The sequence below is a fragment of the Propithecus coquereli genome, unplaced genomic scaffold (genome assembly GCF_000956105.1).
Source record: "Propithecus coquereli isolate 6110/MARCELLA unplaced genomic scaffold, Pcoq_1.0 Scaffold85, whole genome shotgun sequence".
NCBI classification, from domain to species: Eukaryota; Metazoa; Chordata; class Mammalia; order Primates; family Indriidae; genus Propithecus; species Propithecus coquereli.
The window spans coordinates 6,033,850-6,057,124 of NW_012154729.1; the positions used below are offsets into that span (position 1 = coordinate 6,033,850).

Genomic DNA, 23,275 nt, shown 5'->3' on the forward strand with positions numbered 1-23,275 from the left:
AGTGTAATTCCCTACTTCATGGATGCTGGGCTTGGCTATGCAGCGTGCTTTATCAACGGAATGTCAGCAAACACGATGTGAGCAGAGGCTTTGAATGGACTGCCTAGTTTAGTGTGGTCTCTCGTGCTTCTGCCGTCTGCCTTAAGAAGAGTATGCGTAGAATGACAGACATCAGAAACAGACCTGAACTCAACCTGCAGCTGGACACTGACCCTGCCCTCCTCCCTGCAGCAGATAGGCAGATCCATGAGCAAGGAAGATAAATGTAAGTAAATCCTTATTCTTGTAAGCCACTAAAAATTTGGAGCTGTTTGTTAGACAGCATTAGTGGAGCAGAAACTGATACACTTATTTACATCCTCACTAGACTGAAAGCTCCACGAAGGGAAGAAAGAACTGTACCCCAAACACTGAACACAGGGCTTAGCATATTGTAGGTGCTGAAAAAGTACTTGTGATTGGATATACGATTGAATGAATGAATGTCGCCCATTGACAGGTCTGCCTCTCTAGCTAGCATGAGAGTTTCTTAAAGCCAAGAGTGGCATCCGATTTCTCTCAATACCACCTAGCTACCTCACGTCCCACATTGGGCTCTTGGTAGGTATTTGATAAATATTTGTTAAAATTAAGTAAGTTGGATTTTGTGGGCTGCCTTAGAAATCAACCCTTAATTTATGACATTGTTTCTATGGGAAGATGCATTCATCGTGCCAAACAAACTTGCAAATGAACTTTTGGAACCTCACCCGTTCATTGGTTCAGGATTGCCAGTTTTGTGGAAATCCATAACTGAACACATGTGCGATGCTTTGCAATATGGGAGAAACTGAGAAACCGCTTCCAAACCCAAGATATTCAGCCTGCAAAAATTCCTTTTCCACCCACACAGACAAATTCAGCACAGGTTGGATTTGAGGTTCCAACAATAAAATACTAGACTTTTTAGAGCTCATTGTTTATCTAATTGCTTTTTATCTGCTTATGCTGCATGCCTATTCTTAACACCAGATCAAAAGGAAGTTAAGATAGTTTCCTTGCCTCCCCCCCACCACCAAAATCTACTCTCTAGACACGTATGCGAGAAAACTCAACCTTCTCAACAGAGAAAATAAATTATTTTTCTAAATAAATCTGTGACATTTAAAATAAACATAGTGGGATGCTCTGCAGTTATAAGAAAACATCCCCCTTTAGAATTCCTAATTTTGAATGGTACTGGGAGCTTACCATGAGTCACAGATCTGAGGCTCAGTTTTATTCCAACTCAGGCTGGACCACGCCAGTTTGAAACCAAGTGATCTGCCATGGTGGTGGGGTCCATCCAGAATGTCTTGTGATACTTAAGACACCAGTCTCCACCTGCCATTGGTAGAGTTTATCCATCACTCAATCTACCTCATTCATTTAACTTGTGTTTTTTGAGCACTTTTCAATAAAGGGAGAGGTAGAGAAATAAAGTCATTTCAGAGAGTGATGGGCCATGAAGAAAAGAAAACTGTAATGTCACTGTGAGCGAGGGGAAGCGACTGAAGACTGGGTAGTCAGGTGGAGAGAGATGTGTGTTCTAGGACTACATGATCAAGAAAGAGCCAGCCCTGAAAAGACCTGGGGAAGAATATTCTAGATGGAGGAAACAGCAAGTGCAAAGGCCCTGGGGCAGGAACATGCTTGGCATATTCTTGAGTCAAGGTGGTCGGGGGAGAGTAAACAAAGGAGAGAGAGGCAGGAGGGGTCAGAGACATACTAAAGGGAAGATCACATGGAGCTCAGCACGCAAGCCCTGCCAGTGAGGGAGTCAGACTGAATTGTAAGACAGAAAGCCAGTGGAGGTTATTAAGGGGAGTGGCATAATCTGATTTAGATTTTAAAAGGATCACTCTTCTTGGAACATGTTGGGGCAGGGGTGAGGGAGCAAGAGCAGAAGCACGTGGAGGCTTCTATTTCTACACAATAAAACTCACAGCCAGTGGTCAACACAGGCCCTGATGTGCTCAGCCTCTTCTCTGATGGCTCCTTTCCCCTTCTTGATCTTACTGAAACCACATTCCCCTGAGGACACAGCTCCCCTCGAACCCCTCTCACGGGCTTCCCATCATCGTTGTTGGTGATTTCCATTTCCCCCAGCTGACTGATCCATCTAATATTCTGATAACTGCCTGGGTTCCTTGACCCCTCTCTCTGCCAGTGCTCTTGCCCTCCATGCTACTTCAGCGACACAGTCAACCCCTCAACCTTGTCATTACTAATAACTCCACCCCCCATGACCTCCATTTCAAGCCCCCAAAGTCCAACAACTCCCCTTTCCAGTTCCCCAGTTCCAACAATTCTTAAAGCCAACCATCACCTCCAATGCACAGATCCCACCCTTTTTCACATCCCTCACACCCATGGGGTTCTTCTTCCCTCCTGAGAGCCAGGGGTCCACCATTATACGTGTCAATGTCCACATCAATATCATTGTCCATCCCTTGCATACACCCTCAGCTCCCTGGCCCCTCTCTCCCTTCTTGATGTATTTTCTGGCAAAGCCCCCAAACCGGCCACATCTAACTTTCCCTGTCTCTATGACTACATAACCAGAGCTGGAGGTGGCTTGAAAAAGCAAAACCACGCTCACTGCTCTCGCTTCAAAGGCAAGACCACCAAACTCAAGTGGGCCCCAATGCTGCCTGGCGACCATTCTGTAGTTCCCTACTCTGTCCTCTTTCCTGGTCTTCTGGTCCACTCCTGCTGTCTCTTGTCTTCCCCCACTCTCACTAGTTGTAAGTCACCGACGTGATGTGAGCAGCATGGAAAGACACAGCACAGGCTGCCATTGCCTCCCTGCGCCTGGGCCCAGACTCTTCACCTTCCTCCCATCACCAAGGATGACCTTCCTGAGCTCCTGTCTGAGGCTGGCCCCCCTGCTGGTGTACCAGGTCATATTTGCTTTCATCTACTGAAAGACACACTCCACGACTCTCTCTTCTCTCCCCTGCATCATCAATTTCTCCCTCTCTACTGGAATTTCCCAACGGCCTGGAAATGCACTGTTATTTTGTGCATTTTCAAAAGACAAAACTCTTTGGCCTCTACTTTCTCCTTCAATGTGGGCTCCATTTTTTGGCCGCCTTTCTCAGGAAAGCCCCCCTAAGGAGTTGTCCCTGCTCACTGTCTTATCTTCACACTGTCTCTTGTGGCTTTAGCACCACCCCTAACAATGGCCTTTGTCATGATCGCCAGTCACCATCTGCTAAGTCCAGTGGACCAATTCTCTTCTTCTCCTGTTTGGCCTCTCGGCAGGATCCGGCGCAGTGGATGGCTTCCTCCTCCTGTCTCCCCTTGGCTTCCAGGGAGACCGCCCTCCCCAGGTCTTCCTCTTCCCTTTCTGGCTGCTTCCTCCTCATTTCCCTTTCTGTTTCCCCTCCTTCTCCCAACCCCTAAACCTTGCAGCACCTCAATGCTTAATTCTCGAACTTCTCTCCTCAATCTATACTCACTCCCTTCTCTGATCTTAACGCTTCTCTAAGTACTGTTCAGATACTACCAACTCCCAAATTCATGTCACCAGTTCCTCTCCCATGAACTCCAGAGCTGAGCTTGTCAATACAGGAGCCAGTAGCTCCCTGTGGCTGTTTAATCACCACCATCACCACCCCTCTCGAGCGCACTCTGCGTGTAACCCTACAATACAGACGGGGACTCAAAAAGATTACGGCGGGACAGCTTAGTGAGCGTGCAACAATAAAATGCCGCTCGATCAGTTAATGTCTTAAACTCTAGTCTCGGCCAAGCGACGGGAAGAAAACGTTCCTACCCAGCTACAATTATTCATGAGAATTCTCTTGGCCCTTGCTTCGTTTGTCAGCCAGTGACTCGGACGGAAACAGCCGGGTAAGGAAGCGCAGCAAAAGGCAAAGGCAATTACTCGTCTTGCTGCAGCTGGGATTGTGACTTCTTCCCTGAACTCTTCATTAATTCCATCCCCATCCCCATATTTTTAGTTTGTTTCCTGAACCTCTGGCTTCTATTGTATGTCCCCCATCCCTCCGTTTCTCTCGGCTTCCTCCCCCATCGCCTCCCCAATTCTCTCTCTTTTCCATCCCCAAACTGTCCCCTTGTTCATCCTTCAGCCTCTCTCCCTCTGCTCTGCTCTTTCTCATCCTTTTCACCTTTAAAAACCGAAAGCACCCAACCGACAGACACTGTTATGGTTTTTTTTCCCCCTTGCCTGCCTGAGCTGCAGCTACGGCTCTCTCCTCCTTTGCTTCTCCAGCAAGAGCCTGAGTACTGGGTTGCCATGGCAACGGCGAATCCAACCAGGCTGGTCCCAGCGACGCTAGGAACTGCCATGGCGAGGGAGCCGCCACAAGTCGCCCCAGAGCCTAGCTGGGTCGTGAACATCGTAATTCAAGACCAGGCTGGGCAGATTCTGCCCGGAGACTGAGATTGTACATCAGGCCCGCAGCTGTATGGCGCGTTAGGAGACGGCGCCATCAATAATAAGGCTTCCAGGGAGTGAACAGAATACATGCCATGATGGGGATGCATTTGAAAGTGTTCAAACATCTCTATTCTTTCATTGTCTCTGAGGGCGATGCTTTTGCCTCTCTCCTAAATCTCAGGGAACTCTGCAGAAAGTAAAAGCAAATCTGCCTGCTTTCTCGCCCAGGCTCCTTGATGCCGCACGCCTGTCCCCTCCCGCCGCCAGGCAGGGTAGCCCTGGGTCCCCGGTCAAATGCTTTAGCAGCACCAACCTGGCTGGAAACATTTTCGAGAATTCATTAGGATTACACAATGAGATTTTAGTCGTGGAAGAGATCAGTCCCCCAGGTGGTTGGAATGGATCGTTAAAGTAGGGCAACAAGTGTTCTGCCGAATGACACTTTTTCGAAAATGTGAGCTGGTGAGAAAGAATTCAGGAAATACCTTTGCTGTGAATGGCACCAACCGCAGTGAGGGTCTGCTGCTGTTAAACACGCCGAACAGGATTTATGTTTATTGCAGTTTGCAACACGAATTCTCCTCACCTAAAAATAAAGATGACAGTAGTTCCAACGGAATTAGAAGCAACACCAGAAAAACCACAGCACCTTATCTGATGAAGGGACCACCAGGAGCATGTTTATCAACTTGAACTGCGAGCGGCATCGGGCAGTGGGTCTCAAGTTCTCGGATATGAAGCAGTCGTATCTGAATCACCCTGGGGGCTTTTGAAAGTACATGTTCCCAGACCCCTGCCGCAGAGACTCTCGCTAAGGCTGGTGGCGGGGCCCAGGAATCTGTATTTGAAGAGCTCTCTCAGGTGAGTCTGATGCGCAGCGGGGTTTCGGATCTGCCAGTAATGATTTCCATAGGGATCGTGCAATCGGATCACCTGGTTTTCATACAGAGACAGTGTGTGGCCAGTGGCATTTTGGAAATGAGCATTTGGGAATAGCAAAGGCTCTGCCCTGGGAGTACCAGCATGAAGTTGGCACTGCACGTGGAAATAAGGAGGACCAGGGATGCGGCCCTCCCACACCCCTGTCGGAGCAGCACCATCACCTCAGCGCCTGGCTCACTTCTTCTATTTTCAACACCCTTCCACTGGTTGAAAATGAAAGAAACGGGCAGTATTTAAATCACTTCTCTGCCCCTGGAGCTGCGCCTTCCAGCTGTCAGGAAACGGCCGCCAGAGAGCGGGCGCCCGTGCTGGGGAGGCCCAGGCCTCCGAGGCAGGCAGGCAGCCTGCCAGCAGGGCAGGGGGAGGCAGGGAGGACCTGTCTGTCTCAAGGTGCATTTTCTGCAGGCAAAATCACCCAGCAGGTAGTAAGGAAACCTGTGGAACTCATTATGCCAGGAAGTTGTACATGCTAGAAAGTTAGAGGAACGGAGAGTTCCAGAAGGGGCTTGTGAGAAAAACGGGGCATATGCTGAGGAAGATCCTTCAGGTGGAAGTTGACTTAGCGGAGGACAACCAGGCCCTTCCATTTCAGCCGACCTCGGGGCTGCCGCCAGATGCAGCCGGCAGACCCAGGTCTGAGCCAGAGTTCACCGGAATGTGGATATTTCCTTGCCACTCGCAAAACATCTTTCTAATTCGGAGGGATTTCGATAAGTGTCATGTAATCTCTCTAACCTTGTTTCCTCATCTGTAAAATGGTGAGGGTGCTACCGACTTCATGGGGTTATTTCAAACATTGTCTGACACTTACTAAACGCTTGATTAATATCGGCTATTACCATTATGGGAGAAGAGGGCTCCACGGTCCAATGAACATAAAACTTTAGGCTGAAAAAGCTACATAGGCTTCCTGACCACCAGGCTTCTGAGAGCCTTGAAGAGGCTGAGCACCGTGTGCTCCAGGAGGCGTACAGGGAGTCCCAGCTAGTCATGGGACCACTTTTGCTCAGAATAGTCAGTGGAATACGAGCCCGCAGAACATTCCTGGAGAACTCCTAGTCAACGTATTTAAACAAACATAACCATGTAGAAGAGAGGACACTATACATACTACACTGGACCTGCTCTCTAATTTAATAACCTACTATAGTGACTGTTCCGCATCAATACATGTATCTCCATGGGATCATTTTTAAATGTCACATACTATACCATTTTATAGATAACCCATGGCTTATTAGTTTGGCTGCTACTATCTCCCCAACAGTCTAGGAAAGAACCTTCCTTGGGTTTTGCCTCTCTAGGGGTGACATTGGCTCAACCAGAGTAAGCTACTAGGATCTCTGGCAGTGATCCTAAATGAAAGACAGGAATAACCAGCTCCGATGCCCTTTCGAAAACTCTCCCCAGGACTTCAGGTCTTGAATGATCAGAGACTAGAACTCTTTGCCTTCCAGATAGTGAGGACCTATCAACTGGTGGCTTTCATGGCGGTTCCCAGCTAGAGTCCTGGGTTCTGGGGTTCTGTTTCTATCCATGAGGGAAGTACTGGGGACTCAGGAGTTGTTTGCAATATTTCAAACAGCTGAATGGAAAAACATGCACAGATTAAGCAAAACTTCAAGTATCTTCTCTATGGGCTGGAATTTTATCAGCTCCATGTGGTAGCACAGTCATCATTCTGACCGGCAGTTTTGAGATGATGAATAAATCCTGGGAATAGGAATTGTTATTTAATATGTGCTGTTTGTTAAGTAGATAAAAATCTTTCAAATATGGAATCCTCAGGGAGAAACAGAACGAATGAATGAAGAATGGAATGGAAGAATGAATGGTGATGTATGTTGGCATAGCAGATCCTGCATGGTGAAGAACTGGTTTTCAAGCTGTGGGAGATACAGACGTGACCATCTCAATGTGGTCGTTTTGGTATAACTGACTTTTCAATGTACAAAGAGCAATATGGCCTTTTTAAGAACACCAGAAACTACAAAGTGTTTGCAGGCCTACTCTGTGATTCAAAAAGCACATGTAGAGTGCTGTCATTGTTATTCTCCTTAGAATGACTGAAAGGAGAAGAATGGAAAATGGGGGTGGCCTGAGGGTATCTGTGATATCCCTTATATAATTATGCAAGTCTCAATGATCTTTGCACTTTGTATGTTCACATGGTCATGGGTCAAAACTACAGAGCCAGAGAATGTCCTGTTTACAGTTTTCACAAATTTGGAATTTGATCTCATTTATCACATGCTTTGGGATTGGGATGGAGTTTTTGTTCTAGCCCTGCAAAGACTAGCATACATACATACATATATGTATGTATATACATGTCCTTGAGCAAGTTATTTAACCTCTCCAAGTCTTAGAGCTTATTCATATATAAAACAAGGGTAACTCTATCTCATGAAATTATTAACACATTTCACCAACATTGTTTATTACACTTATACATGTGTATGTATGTGTGTGTACACAACTCCATGCATCTAGACAGAGACCATGCAAAGAACAGTGACTAGTACCTAGTCAGTGGGGACTCAATAAAAATTAGTTTTCTTTCCCCTTCTCTTGAAAGCAGTTTATAAGGATGAAGAAAATGTAAAAGATATATTATTTTTATTTCAGTAAGCAGAAGCAAGAAGAACACCTAAAACAGCCAGATAAATTAAGAGAGGCAGGGCAAGTGGCATATATTTCATGGTTCATGAATGTGTATGAGACTGTGGCCCGATATTAACCCCAAATTCCAAAGCCAGCCCCACTGGGTATATTCATAAATGCATCTCGCCGTTCAAGACCCACACAATAAATGTGTAAATTCAGTTACCTTGCTGATTATGCACCCATTTGCAAGCACACCCTCCTCTGAAAAACTTGGGACTGGAAATATAGCCAATAATAACATCGTCTAAATAGGTAATATTTCTGGCTTACTTACTGACAGTCAGTAAGGTTTTAATTCCCTGCCTGTGAACCACTGTGGATCTTCTCGAAGCCTGCAGCAGTGTTTAAACTCGCTAGTTCAAAGTAAAAGCTTTTCTACTAGATAATGACATCAGTTAAATAATTTTTATTCATAAGTCAAAAGCAATGACTAGTATTTCTACCTACCTCTTTCCCAGCTGTCAGGTAGATGTAGATATTCTTCACGGGATCAGGCACGAGTTTGTAGAAAACAGGTGTTTCCTCTTTAATTTCATAGATAACCTCTGGACAATTTGAAGTCAAATTCTCATCAAGTATAACCTATTTTTTTTTTTCGAAAAGAGAAATACGATTTCTATTCAATACTTTGAATAGCAAGGTGGCAAAACTTGTAGCTTAATCCTCCTAAAGCTACATGTTTTCTTACTACAAATACTGGCTAAGGTCCCATGTTCCTTAAATCCTCCTCTCACTCGGTCTTCAGCACGGCTGCTAATAACCAGCACAGTGTTTCTTCTTTTGTAGAGGACAAAGTCACCAGAAACAAACTAACAAACAAAAGAAGGCCACTCTTCAACGCTCGGGGAAGCCTGCTGCCCACAGTTTCTGACCATGTCTGGCCCTATCAGAAGCCACAAGTGACAGCTTCATTAATACTGCGCCAAGACTGACTCGCAACTAAAGGAAGCAGCTCCTACGTATATTTGGATGGGTTACTCTGATAGTCATGCATTTTAAAGTAACCCAGATAACTTGACAAGTAGGTGTGTGTTTATATATAAAATATAAGCAAGGGTGACTCAGTACTCAGTGGCTTTGAAATTGGATATATTTGAGCTTTACTCATCTTCAGTCAACAAATATCTACTGAACACCCGTTGTGTATCAGGCACTGTTCCAGGTGTTTGGAAAATGGCAGTGAACACAATGGGGAGGAGACAGGTCCTGCCCTCACAGAACTTATATTCGTGTGTGTGTGTGTAGGGGAGTGATAGCAGACAATTAATAATTAAAAAAGTAAATTATAAAATAGAAGGTGGTAAGTGATATAGTTCAAAGTACAGTGGGGTAAGGGGACGGAGAATGTATGGTCAGGGTAAGTCTCACTGAGGAGGTGACATTTAATTAGACTTGCGGGAGGTGAGGGAGTGAGTCATTTTGATACCTGGATGAAGCAGGTTCTTAGAAGAGGCCTCACCAGTGTGAAGACCCTAAATGGGAGGCGGCCAGTGTGGCCTGAGTGGAGTTAGGAAGAGAGGAGTGGGCAGTGGGGTAGGGAAGGAAGAGGGGGCAGATAATAGTGGGTCTCGCAGGCCTGTGTAAAGATCTTGCCTTTTACTCTAGAGGAGAGAGGGGAAGCCATTGCAGGTCTTTGAGCCAAGGAGTGAAAGGACATGGTGGGGCAAGGTTTGAAGCGTGGCTGTGGAGACCCAGTGGGAGACTATCACCATAACCTCAGAGAAATATTAATATAATGGTGGTTTGGGCTTGGGTTTGCATGTAAGAAGTTGTGCTACTTTGAGCTAGTAACTTCATTAACCTCCATGGACCCCAATTTCCTTATCCCTAACATGGGGTTAATAATGCCTTCCTTATATACAGGTTTTATAAAAATCAAGTAAGAATTATGAAAGATGCTCAGCACATAATCAATACTCAATAGATAATAATCTATCACTAGATTGTAAGCTCCTTTTGGGTAGGGACCATGTCTTGATCATCTTTATACCTGTCCCCTCACCCAATATAATACAATACCTTGAAAAGTGAAGGTGATCGACATTTTGTCAAGTTGAACTCATCTAGATATATAATCTATACTCAGTGACATTGGGCACATGGTTTGGAAAGAAAAAAATTGGCATCTGAAATCCTTTTCAGACTAAGTGTACTTTCATGCATCTACTGTACCCACATATTCCGAGGGCACTTAGGTATGTGCTGTTTAGCCAAAGGCTCCTTATCAATGGGGCACACAGAGCATCTCCCTGCATTCACCCCCTTTTCTGGCTTTTTCCCTATGATCAATGACTTTCTTCCACCATCTGCTTGGGTCAACTCCCAGGTGGATCGGTGTAAATAGTGACTCACTCAGAGCCCCTGGACTGTTCACCAAACTCAGTAGCAGCTTTGTAAAAGTCAATCTCACTAACCAAATATATCAAATATGACTTTTAAAAAGCTCTTCTTTAAACAGAAGCAGTTAGGTCCCAAGGGAGGTGGGAAAGGTCTTTGCCTCAAGTCACTGTAAAACGACTCTATAGCTGTACCACCCAACATGGTAGCCACTAGGCACATAAGGCTATTTAAACTTAAAGTCAGTTCCTTGGCCACAGTAGCCACGTCTCAAGTGCTCACTAGCCATCTGTGCCATAGGCTACCATTCTGGAGAGAGCAGATATGGCACATTTCTGTCATCACAGAAAGTTCTATTGGACAGTTTCCTGCCCTACAGGAAACTGTCAGTGGACAAAGCCAAGGGGTAAACAGGGTAAGCACTGGTCAAGGTGTGGAACAATTTTAAAAACAATTTTCTTGGTTCTTTGGAGTTTTGAACAATGTCAATGTATTACCTTAAAAAATGGACACATACACATTAAATTTAAAAATGTTTGAGGGTGAGTGGGTCTAACTGTTTTTCTTTTTGCTAGATTTGCAAGAGTGATCTCCATAACCCTGATAGGATAAGAGGAAGTTTTAATTTTCACCATACGGGTCCCAACTGTGCTACACAGAGGGGTTGGGGTTCTCTGCTTCTGTGGTCCCCAGAGTCTCATCTCTCTCGGATGAGTAAAGGACAGGTTTTTAACAATATCGTCTCCCACTCCACAGAGCCCGAGCCCCAGCCCCAGCCCAGCCTGGCCCACAGGCACCAGTAGAACACGTGGACTTTCTAATTGCAAAATCCATGAGAACATCGACACAGAGAAGAAAGCCAACAAGACTGGAGCAAGGGAAACGTTCCTTCCTCAGCTCAGTTTAGGTGGGCAGTCTCGGAAAAAGAACATGATCAGTGAAGCGATGCAGGAAGTAGCAGTGAGTCACAGGAACCCAAAATGGGTTGAATTTTGCATAAGAGAAATCTCATCCAATTCACACACACTCCTTGGGCACGATGTGGATTTTTATCTATTGCTTCTAGGATACGACCTTAATATAGATCTAATCTGAAGTCAATCTGCCCCTCTTCCATGTATATTCTTATATACTCCTTCATCCTTTGAGTCTCAAACATCACCTCCTCTGAGAAGCTCTCCCTGATTGCCTGTCAACTGTACGCCCCCTCTGTCACTCTCCACCCATCACTCTGTTTTCTTCATGGCAGTTTTCACTATCCGAAGTGTCTTTATCACTGATTAATCCATTTACTTGTTTTCTGTCTTTTTCTTCCCACCAGGAGAGCAGGGGCATTGTCTGTTTTGTTCACCTTTGTATATTCAGCACCCAGATCAGTGCTTGGCACATAAAAGGTGCCCAATAAATATTTATTAAATGAAAAACGACTCCATTAGCATTCAAGATTTTATAGGGCTCTTCAGCTTTTTCCAGCTGAAGCCTGTGTAGAAAACAAATTTTCCCTGATGGAGAATTTCAGTTTGTGTCAACATATTGTTTCTGTTGACATCTTCCTGAAGCCTCATGGTAGACTATTAACTAGCCTTGGGATTTCTGTTGCATACAAAAACTCCCAACCACGCTGCTGAAATTAACCGAGTGGAGGCTTCCGCACCATACAATTGCAGGACAGGTTCAATACCACCCACGGAAAGGATACCGTGGTGAGGAAAATGAGGGAGGAGGAAAATTAAACAAAAGACTATTTCTTTTTTTCTTCATGATTACCATGAAATGGAAAAGCCACAGGTGTTCAAAAAGCTAAAATATTTTATGCCAAATTTCTTTTTGTTTTTCAATGCTTCACTCTGTGGGGCTAACCTGTGGAAGGGCAAACAAGTCAATCCTCTCATTTATTTATTTTCCATAAACAGGTGCTGAGAAATGCTGGGCAGAAGACTTAACACATACACACACACACACGCACACGCACCTACACACATGCACACACATGCACGTGCACACACACCTACAGGCATGCACATATACACAGGCACACATACACACACCTATACATGCACACACGTGCACGCACACACATGCACACACATGTAGGAGAAAGCAAGGTAATTATCTAATAGTGTAACGTGCCTCCATAGTTAGGAGTAACAAAGATGAAATATAAAGATGAAGGCAAATTTCTATTTTGTTTCCAATCTACCTTTTTCAGTGTAAGTAGTAAGAGGAGCATACAGCCTGAACCACAAGTTCTAGACTTGTGGATTACATGGGAGTAAAAGTTCCAAGTTGCAGAGTCCAGGCAAACTCACAGATTGGAATGAATGAGGTGAGGGAGAACTTGAAATAGGCTTCATGTGACACCATAAACAGCCAATCCTGAAACCCACTTCCAAGTTTTGACACTTCCTGCTGTTTTTATTGGTCCACCACCTCAATTCAGCTGTCCCCATTACCCACTTCTGGCCCCAGGTCCTGTCCTGGTTCCCCAAGGCCTCCTTTTTCTTATTGGAACATTCTATGGGAATATAGGTAGAGTTTGTCTTCATAAAAGATTATTTTTTGGCTTTCTCTTATGTACACTCGAAAACTTTAATCACCAGAGTCAAGGCAGACTCTTCAGATAGTACATAGTTTGGCTTCTGTTTGAATTCAGGAAGAACTTTCTGGAACTGGTTTAATTTTGCTTCATGGCTTGGATAAATGAACTCCATTAGTGGGAGTACAGTTCTGGGGGCCACATAGGCAGCCAGTCCTGACTCTAAGCACATGAGAAGTACTTCAAGGCTGGCTGTGGGGACAGAGCGTGATAGAGCTTCCTGCATCCTGAACCCTGCCTGTCCCAGGGATGTTGGGGAAACACTGGCCTTCTACTGCCCGAGCCCTTGAAAACATCAACTTGAACCCAGAATTCCTACCTTCCCTTTAAAGGAACCCACTGGGGTAGAGCTGGGGCCCCCAGGGGGTTCAAAGGCCCCCACAGGACACACGCAGCCCCAGGAGGAGAGATCTCTGCACTGAGCTGGGCTGCCAGAAGGCCATCCCCAGACAGAAACAAAGTAAACCACAGAAGCCATGGCCCCTTCTCATGAACCCTCAAACACCTGCATCCTGGTATCAACCCAGATACCCCAATATTAGAAAGAAAATAAAAAAATAAAAATCAGTTCCACAAACTCTACCTAAGCCCTACAGGCTATATTTTAACTGTTAACGCAGTTTAGTTGGGGGATAGAAGCTTGGGCTCTGGGGACGGATTGCTTCCGTTCAAATCACCTTAAGCAAGCTACCTAACCTCGCTAAGCCTCGCGTTTTCTCATTTATCAAGTGGGGACGGTGATAGTATTGACTCGTAAGGATTAAGCCAGTTAACCCATGCAGACGCTGGTTCTAATGCCTGGCACATGCTAAGAGCCCAGAAATGTTAGCGATTTTTATTCCTTGCCCGCTGCCTTATCTTTTATGCTTTGCAAGAAAGGTTAATGGGCACGCATAAAGTTACAAATTTCAAATTTCATGCACATTTCATTATTACTTATTTTACCATCTGGAAAAGCTCAAAATATTCAATTCTGCCCTTGAAATAAGGACAATTTTCCGTGTGCAACAGAGTCAGTTTGAAGGAATCCAAACCACATGATAGGCTGGCCCACAATCTGGAGAAAATATGGCGCGTGTTTACAGAAACGCGCAGCCTGCGCAACACGTGCACGGTGAATTCCCCAAAGCTGAGTTCGGTGTGGCCATACTTTTCAGCTGATCTCAGTGGAGATGCTGACAGCTAAAAAATTACAGCATGCACTCATGTTCAGAAAGGAAGTAGAATGTGGAAATAACTGGGGTTCCAGGGCTGGCTAGACATAACCCGCCTCGCGACCGTGATCTCATGACCACTGATAAAGTGGATTAGACGTTCTCAAAGGACTCTGAGCTCTAAATTCATTCAACGTTTCCAAAATCTTAGGACTAAAGACAAGAGAACGAAGACGTAATAGGAAAGGTATTAGCACATTTAAAGTCTTCAGTTTCTCTACCGATCATCACTGAAATCTTACCTTTGGACAGAGTGCCGCCTTCCTTGGAAAAAATGCACATGTCTTTAAAGACACTTTAAAAGTGATCCAATATCTCAGTGTAAGTGCAAAATAATGTTTCCAAATAATAAAATATAATACAGCTATTTAAAAATACTGTTTGCAAAGGGTCTGTAATAACATTTTAATACAAGCATTTTCCCTAATTAACTCAAGAAAAGAGGGTTGCAAAATTGGATACAGTGTGGCCTCCACTATGTAAAAGAAGAATCCCAAATGCTGACAGCAGCTGCCTCTACATGACACAATTAGGGGTAATTTTTTCTTTGCCTTCCTTCATCCTCTGTTACTCTGCAACTTTCTATATACGCATATATTACTTTCATAATAAGGAAAAGTTATTTAAGTAACGTGCGGTTTAAAGTGGCACCAAATTAAAACTCCATAAGGTCTGCGGAGATTTAAGAGGTCAGGTTTTTACTGGTGGTGATAAAAACAGCAGTCGGCCCCCAACTGCAGTTTCCTGCCTCTCATCCAACCAGGCATAGACGACAGCGCCTGGCGAATGTCAAAATGCTGTCAACTCTTGATCACTCGCAAACTGATGAGTCAGGCTGCGGGTGATCCAAGCCCTCTTTCTTCTCCTCCTCCCACCGTCTGCGAAGGGCTGGGTTTTGTTTCTCGACACTCATTAGTTCCTCCACGCTGTGGCTTAAGAAGCCAAGCTTGTGTCGATCAATGTTCATCTTTTCTAACAGTTCTGGTGACAAGCCTGGCAAGGGCGAAGCGCGAAGCTTTTGAATAAAGGGATTTGGAGATTATGTGTGGCTTCCAAATCATCTGCACGATCCCGGGTCTTTGGGACCCTGGGTAATTTCAGGGGCTGCATCCAAGAATCTGCAGACAGGATACAGGAGGGAATCTTGGGAATTACTGGGCTCTCCTAGGGAGCCTGGGCGCCAAGGCAGATCAAATTCCTCCCTCATGGCCTCCTTCTGAGTGAGGGAAGCTCTCTCTTTTGCGGGGGAGGGTTAATGCCCAAGAAGTTATCCTGCCAGGGAGGTGTTCCCTCAGTCAGACAGGCTGCCTTCTTCTCCTACACGCCCGAGGAGCATCGACCCCCGGGGCATGGACCTCTGTCAGCGTGCTTCCCTCTTGCCCCCAGACCCGCAGAGAGTGGTTGCCCATGCCAGGCGCAGAGGTTACAAAGTCAGTGCAGCATGGGGGATATTAGTGCAGTCTCTGAAGTCGCTCCAGGTTCAGATCCCTGCTCTGTCCCTGTGTGAGCTTGGGCAAATCATCCAATTTCTGTGGGTGGCAATTTCTCTGGGCCTCAACTCCCTCATCTGTAGAGTGGGAATAGCAGACCCACCTCACCAAGTTGTGGAGAGGACTGAATCAGTGAGGAGATGCAGAGTGACATGGCATACAGGAAGCCCCGTATCAATGTCAGCAGCCACAGAACAAACGAAAAGCTAACCTGCCCTGTTCTTCAAACCCCAAAAACAAAGCCACAGACATGGCTTCTGAAGGGGCACCCCGTACAGACCAGCCTCCTCTACAGCACGAAGCCACAGCTCGGGCCCACCCTCTGGTGCCACAGCACCCCTACAGTCTGGCCAGCGGCACACAGACTGCTGGGGGGAACCAACAGGCAGGCAAGACCAGGCCGTCCCATGGGGAACTATTTATAGCCAAGTGTTCCTTCACCTCCAATTCACCATGTAACAGTTTGGTTGGCTCAGCTTTGGGCAAACAGTGTTCTTGTCAAAACATTCATCAAAAATATCCCAAATCTGAAGAGATAATTGGTGAGGAGGCCCAGGAAGGATTGATGGAAACTTCTGCCAGGCTAATGGGTCCAATCAGCCAGTCCAGGCTGGTGTGGCTACAGATGTCACCTGGCGACCTGTGTAGAACGACTGAGGGGTGTTTATCCTTCCCCAGGAAATAACGCTAACGCAACAGGAAAGATGATCAACGTATATTTTAAAAGAATGTGTATACAAACAAACTCCCTCCCATATGTTACTGGGTTTCCTCCAAAGAAAACAGATTATATCAAATGCCTACCAGGCACTCAGCACTGTATTAGGCTGTGGAAATTCATCCGCCCCCTTCTCAAGAAGCTTACAATCAAGTTGGGAAGGCAAGACAAACACGGTGGAAAGGTTAGGTGTCACAGCAAGACATCGGTAGTGATCAGATGAATGAAATAGATCACGAGTATTTCAGGAGAGGAGGGCAGAACAAGACCACTCCAGGCTCAGACATCATCAGAGAGGAGGCAGGGTTTGAGCTGACAGATTTAAGAGACCAACAGAAGAGAAAAGGGGTTTTCTAGGTTGTCGAGTATAATCTCATCTTCCAGATGAGGAAATGGAGGCTCAGAGAGGTTAATCAATTCACCTAAAGTCACACAGCTAGTTATCCGTGGGAGATCAGTTGGGATAACTGATCTGTTAGTATTCAGTTAAGAATCTGAGCCTGAGAGTAAATGGGCTGGCTTCAGAGAGGCAAGAAATATCCGTCTCAGGTGACAGAAATAAATCACTTCCCAACCACTAATGAGCTGGGGGCCACAGGAGGCGTTCAATAAATGCTTACCAATGACATTGATAAGATGACCACTATGTCATTTCAGACAAGTCATTTGGCATCTCTGATTTTACTTTCTCCTCCTCCCCACCGCCCCTCCTATTAGCGAATAAAAATCTCAACTTGACCAGGGTGCATCCATACAGGGGAAAAAATAGTCCTCCCAGATGAAAGTGAGGAGGAGTCTCAAAGGATTTCAGCTCTCTAACCTCTCTGTCTATGTGTGGGTACAAAGGGCAGAAAACAAACGCCCTCTGTGGGTGGCAAGTGGGCTGTCGGGGGAAGGAACACCTGTTTTTTCTTCTTTTCAAGCCCTATAATCTCTCATCTCTGAAGTTGTGAGAAATCAGGTGCTTTGTATATTTCCATTATAAAGGAGATAGAACTGAAAGGTCACATGCCTCAGGAAGGTGAGTCAGGGATGGGGTAGAGGCCAGACCCCTTTTACCTCACCCAGGCAGCTTATGAGTAAGGAAGGGAAAATATCTTGCCACACTCCCAGGAAGCAAGGGAGCTGGGACTTCATTACACGGCCGGGGGTGCGTTATTATGTACAGATTTCTGGAATTTCTTCCAGGCCATTTCTAGGGGTCTCTGAGGAGTTCACAAAGCAATTGGTATGGTCTTGTGTATAAACCCAGAAGCATTAAAAAAAATAAAAGCAAAAGGCACAAAACGGATCACTATTAAAGTAGACATTTGAAGAAGGCACAGAAAACCAACCTTAAGTAACTGGCCATCTCCAGTCCCCAAGAACAGAACAGTCCTGTTCATTACCACAGTGCCATAAACCGATGTCAGGTCAGAATGGATCAAGGTAGATGATGCGATTGGTTGTACTCTTTCAGGTTGATCCCCTTCTTTCTGAACATGCACACAAACGCACAAAAAACAAAATGATCATTTTTAACAGCGATACTTCTCAGGATACTGATACAATGTCACTCCGGCCCTCCTAGGAGGGAATCCCACTTCTGGGCCCCAAATACATTTTCTTAGGCAAGATCCCCAGGCTCAACCTTCTATTACCTTGATCTGCAAAATCACCGTTCCCTTGTTTAGCCCTTGTTTGCTAAGTATTAACAAGTGTTAATTGCCAGGAGAGAGCCCGCCACCCATTTAACACTCCCCCAGCTGATATACGAAGCTGAGCTCCACTTGATTGCCAAGAGACAGCCCACTGCTGAATTGGGAGGGAAACGCACTTATACTTGGCTGTTTTCAGGATCCTGCCGCCAATTCATTTTGGCTAGGAGCTGGCTTCTGTGAGGTTAAACACAAACATTCCCCAAGATGTGCCACGGGCAATCCTGATGAGTGTGATGGCAGAAAGCAGGGATTCTGCATTTACAAGAAGGGTACCATGGGAAGCCCAAAGACAGGGGAATGAATTGGGGGCTGGAGGGTGGTGGTTAAAGGCAAAGATATAGTCGTGGACGTTTGGTAAGACACAGCCACAGAGCTAAAGAGGAACCAAGTAGAAGGGCTGGCTCTGGTGCTGATACTCTTAAAGAGGAAACAAAAAAGCATAACTCCCAACCCGAAGGCGTTTAAATTGTCTGAGGCTCCGAGCACATATAATCACATGCCTGCTCCTGATCATTAAATAAAGCCCCTCTTCAAACCCAGAGCAGAGAGAGTGTGGACCAAAATGTCTTTTTCTTTTTTTGTGTAAAAGGAATGAAGTGTTCCATGCTGCTTCCTGCCTTCAACGACAGGAAACTGAGTTTGTTACACAAATCTCTGGAAGATAGGGAGCTAGAAAGAGCCGTTGCCGTCTGCAGCTACTGAACACAGTGTGATAGCATACTTTATCTGCCAGAGCTCAGTTCCCAACTATACTAAGGTTTTAAAAGGCGCATTGAAGTCGTGGCCAATGGGAGCGCTGGCAAACTTCAGGGAGCACCAGCAACTCCTAAAATCACCCTGTTTGGGGAGGGAGGAGGTAGGCAGGGGGAGGCTAAGACTTATTAACTTCATTATATTATTGCCAACAGTGTTTATGTCTTTCAATTTATGTCTTATTAAATATTCATTATTTTTAAACCCACCAACTTTCATTAACATCTAACTAAATGGATTCATGGGCTAAATTGATTTCTGAAGCCTTTAAAGTGCCGTCTATATTTCTTTGTGGAAGTCGCGCTGCGAGGGAAAGATAAGCTACCAAGGATTCCTCCAATGTCCTGATCACTTTTCAAGAGAAAGATGTCATAACCTAAGAGAAAGAGACTTTTTTTTTTCCATAAAATATTCTATAGTGAACTCGGTTTAAGACGATTTTTGGAAAGCTCATTAGAGATTTTTTTTTTTTATTATTGTTAAAAGATACTTTTTATGCATTCAGGGAAGATGAGGAGCTGTCCTGTTAAAATTGAAGTTAAAAAAAAACATCTCTGTGGGTCTAAGGATCGGAACAATAGATCACTGTTTAGATAAGGGAGCCTCATGACTATGAGCAGAAAAAGAAGAAAAATCGGATGACCTTTAGGATTAAAAAAAAAAAAAAAACCACACCACACATCTCGCTTTAAAATCAAACCAGAATTGTTCAAACATAAGATCGGATGACCATGCCTATTACTTTTATTAAATATTTGAGCACTGCAGAGAGGCTTACTCAGAGAACTAGGCATCATCTCTGTCTGGGCATCTGGAATGTTCTAGCACCACTATCTTTGGCTGAAGGACTCCATTCCCCTTCATCTCACAACACAAAAAAAGTAATGGCTGTGGGTTTCAGATTATCCACAAGGACCAAATGGAACAGTGTACTTCCAGGTCTGGTATACAATAGGTACTTAATAACTGCATCTATTCTAATCCTCTAAGAACAATTACGTCATGGGTAGCCTTTGCTGAGGGAGGATGAGAACTCTTATTTGTGAAAGACTCCCTCCAAAAAAAACAGAGGCAGCTCAAAAGCTTAAAGGGAGGAAGGGGAAAATTGTTCTAAATTACCGTCTTACCCTTTGTAGTTTCCTTCTCTGACTTCTGACTATTCCTCAACAATTGTCGTTTTTCCAGTTAAGTGCTGGGTCAATAGCATGGGTAAGTAGTGCAGCCATTAAGTCAATGTTGCCAAACTTGTAAGGCTGATGGTATAGAACAAACCGCCTAGGACTAGTTTGCATTTGAGCTTGGTTCTCAACAGGTGACCTGGGCAATTTATTTAACCCTGTTGGGGGTTGGCTTTCTCAACTGTCTAATAATGCTGATGTGCTTGATTGGCAGGGTGGTTATGAAGAAGAGATAATAATAATAATGGTAATATTAATAATAATATGATACCAGCTAACACATATTAATACTGTATGCCACCTGGTGTATTTTATCATTTTAACTAATAGAGGCAGTATAGTAGTGAGCCAGGTATCCTGGGTTTGACTCTTGGCTCTGTCACTTTCTAGCTAAGTAATGTGCACATTAACCTCTCTGTGACTCAGTTTCCTCCTCTACGTGATGGAAATAATGACAACAGCATTTCTGCCACAGACTTGTTACGATGATGGCATGAGATAATGCATAAGCCTCAATAAAGCTTCGAACAGTGTCTGGCACATAGTAACAGACAATCCATGTTTGCTGTCATTACTTTATTTAAAAACATCAACAGTACTGCCACATCCACGGCAGTTGTTTCCATCTTCTTTGTCAAAGGAACCCTCATTTTGTTCAGATAGTGATGAACCCAAGCCTGGTCGAAACCATCACTGGGCCAAGCCAAATGGCAACTCTGTTCCCCATTGCCAGATACCAGCTCTCCCAGCCCTTAGTGCTGAGGGTGCCCACATGGTCCAGTTCTGGGCCATGAGATGTGAGAAGTCCACTGGAGAGATTTCTGGAAATAAGTTTCCTCCTTGATAAGAGAAGGCTCTTGAAGAGAGCTCATCTTCCTCTTCCCTTACTTCCTCCCTTGGAATACAGTTGTGTGAGGCCACTGCCTGTGGACAAGCGGTGGCCATTTTGCTCCCACGAGATTCAAGATGGAGGATGAAAATCAACATGCTGACTGGGGTGTGTGTGGCGGGGGAGATAAGAGACCCTGGGTTCTTGAGGACACCACTGAGCCACAGACCTCCAACCTTTCGGCTTTTTACTAAGTTAACAATAAATGCCATGGTTTAAGCCACTGTTGATTGCATTTTCTGTCACTTGGAACCAAAAGCAAGTCCCTCTTTAAGCAATGAGAATCGCAACCTGTTGGAGCAGGCGCTGAACGGTGTATGAGGGACCAGGAACTGGACTAGTGTTTCTTCCTCTCATCGCCCTGGAGGAGCCCGGCCACAGCCAGGATTTTGTAGCCAATGACAACAGTGAGCCTGGAAGAAAATGGGAAAGAAGAGGCTTGGACCTCATGAAAACCCCAGGGGCTGCTCTGGCTGAATGGAAACGGATTCTTTTGTGCTGGAAACACAGAGAAACGGACAGGTCGCTGTGAATGGGAAAAGCAGCCCTCTGAATGGCTTTCTTATGCTCATTTCAGCAAATGAAAACAAAAGACAGGGTCCAGAGAAACCTCTTCACGAACCCGAGGAGGGGAAATAGTGCAGTCAGCCCCCTGTGTCCAGAGATTATTCTTACTCTTTTTTTTTTATTCCAGCCTATTTTCTATCTTGCCCTTCTCTCCCCTTAGGGCATAATTGCTAATGTTGCTCTCAGCCTATTCTGTCTAGTTTATTATGTGTAATTTATTTCTGAATCCCAGCCTCTGCTTGTTCGTCTGCGTGTAACAAGGTTAATGCCTTGTAATGATGCTTTTGCCAGTTCTGCCTTTCATGACAAAATCCAATCTCGATTTAGCTCTAAACCTGTCTACCCTTTGGGCTTTCTTGGTTCCCTCAGAGTTGTCATTCTGCTTCTCCTTCCTGCCATGTCTAACCACAGCGTCACGCCCACACTTCTGCCGGCTCTAAGAGGGAAACTTTTCTCAGTTGGAGGAAAAAGCCGCCTTGGCTCAAATGATATTTGGGCTGAAAGAGAGAGCGAGCTTTGGGCTCAACATGGCGAGCTGGGAGCAAGGCCACTGAGGTGTGCGTGCCGGTGCACGGGCATGTGCGTGCGTGCACGTGTGCGTGTGTGTGCAGGGAGTAGTGGGCATGTCACGAAAGAAGCAGCTCAATCTCCTTGCAGCTCCTTCATGCTATTTTTCATTGACAATAAACCCTCCCCCACTGTGCACCGCACAGCTCCAGGGGAGGACAAGCATGAATCCAGGGTGAGAACGGCACCCTCCGGAGTTGAGCAACACCCGGTCCTGCCCCCTACCACGTGACAGATGGCCCAGCTCATTGAGGTTCAGGCAGGGCACTCACAGCCATGCTGTAGCTTTTGGGCAACGCGGGGAAGAAGTGTGCACAAAAGTGGGACCCCCGGTATTGGGCAATCGGCAAGAGGCAAGTCTTTCACTCTCAAGATGCTAAAAGGATTCCTGTATGCTGATTTTTTTCTCACAAGGAGAGGGCAAATGCAAAGTGGGTGCCTGTTAATTTCTTACACATTAATAAAATGTCTCTCTTGGGCAGTTAATTTTGTATTCTGTTTCCTTTGGGATATACTTGTTTTGAAGCAGTGCTGTCATTTCCCATTACATACCCAGGGGGCCACTTTGCAGTTAGGAAACCTCTGAAGGAGCCCTACACCCAGTTCTGGCCCCTGCTCTGTCCCTTATCGGCTGCTTGATTCTGGCAAGTTAAGTCCCGGAGCCTCAGTGACCACATCTGTAAAATAGAGCCCATAATACCACATGCCCTGCCTCTCAGTGTTGTGGTAAGGCCCAAATGAAATCATGTGTGTGAAAATAATCTTTATTAAACTAGGGAAATGGAAAGAACACTGATTTTATTAGCCATTAAGGATCGAGTCGCTTTTCTCCATTCTGGGGTATACAGTGTGGATCAGGTTCTCACTAAGTTTATGGCATCTCTGATCATCTGAAGGAAGAACTGACATCGGGAACTCAAACGATCAAAAGGAAAAGTTCAAAGCGTGCAGGAGGAATGGAGGAGAGACGCTGAGGGACACCGCTGGGCAGTCTCTGGACCAGACCAGCAAGGGTGGGGTGCAGCACAACCGCGGGAAACAGGCAAAGCGCTGAAGCTTGGATTTCACCTCCTTCCACGTCTCTCCTCCCTCCACAGGCCCCAGGGTCCTCCAGCCTCCCAAGCCTACCCGCCACCAAAGTCCCATTCTCCACGATTTATCCTTCCTCCTCCTGGCTTTATTGCCCCTTCACTACCCTCCATCCAAATCTCCATCCCCTCCCTATGGCTAA

General features: G+C 45.4%; 1 protein-coding gene across 1 annotated transcript in view; it reads right to left on the reverse strand.

The window, feature by feature from the left end:
* The window catches only part of PLXNC1 (plexin C1), a 137,007-nt gene that overhangs the window by 100,538 nt on the left and 13,194 nt on the right, over positions 1–23,275 (reverse strand). The window contains exons 2-4 of the mRNA XM_012664045.1: positions 17,725–17,865; positions 8,483–8,617; positions 4,912–5,012 (exon numbers count right to left, since the gene is read on the reverse strand). Of these exons, the coding sequence (XP_012519499.1) occupies positions 4,912–5,012; positions 8,483–8,617; positions 17,725–17,865 (377 nt within the window). The remainder of the gene's footprint in view (positions 1–4,911; positions 5,013–8,482; positions 8,618–17,724; positions 17,866–23,275) is intronic.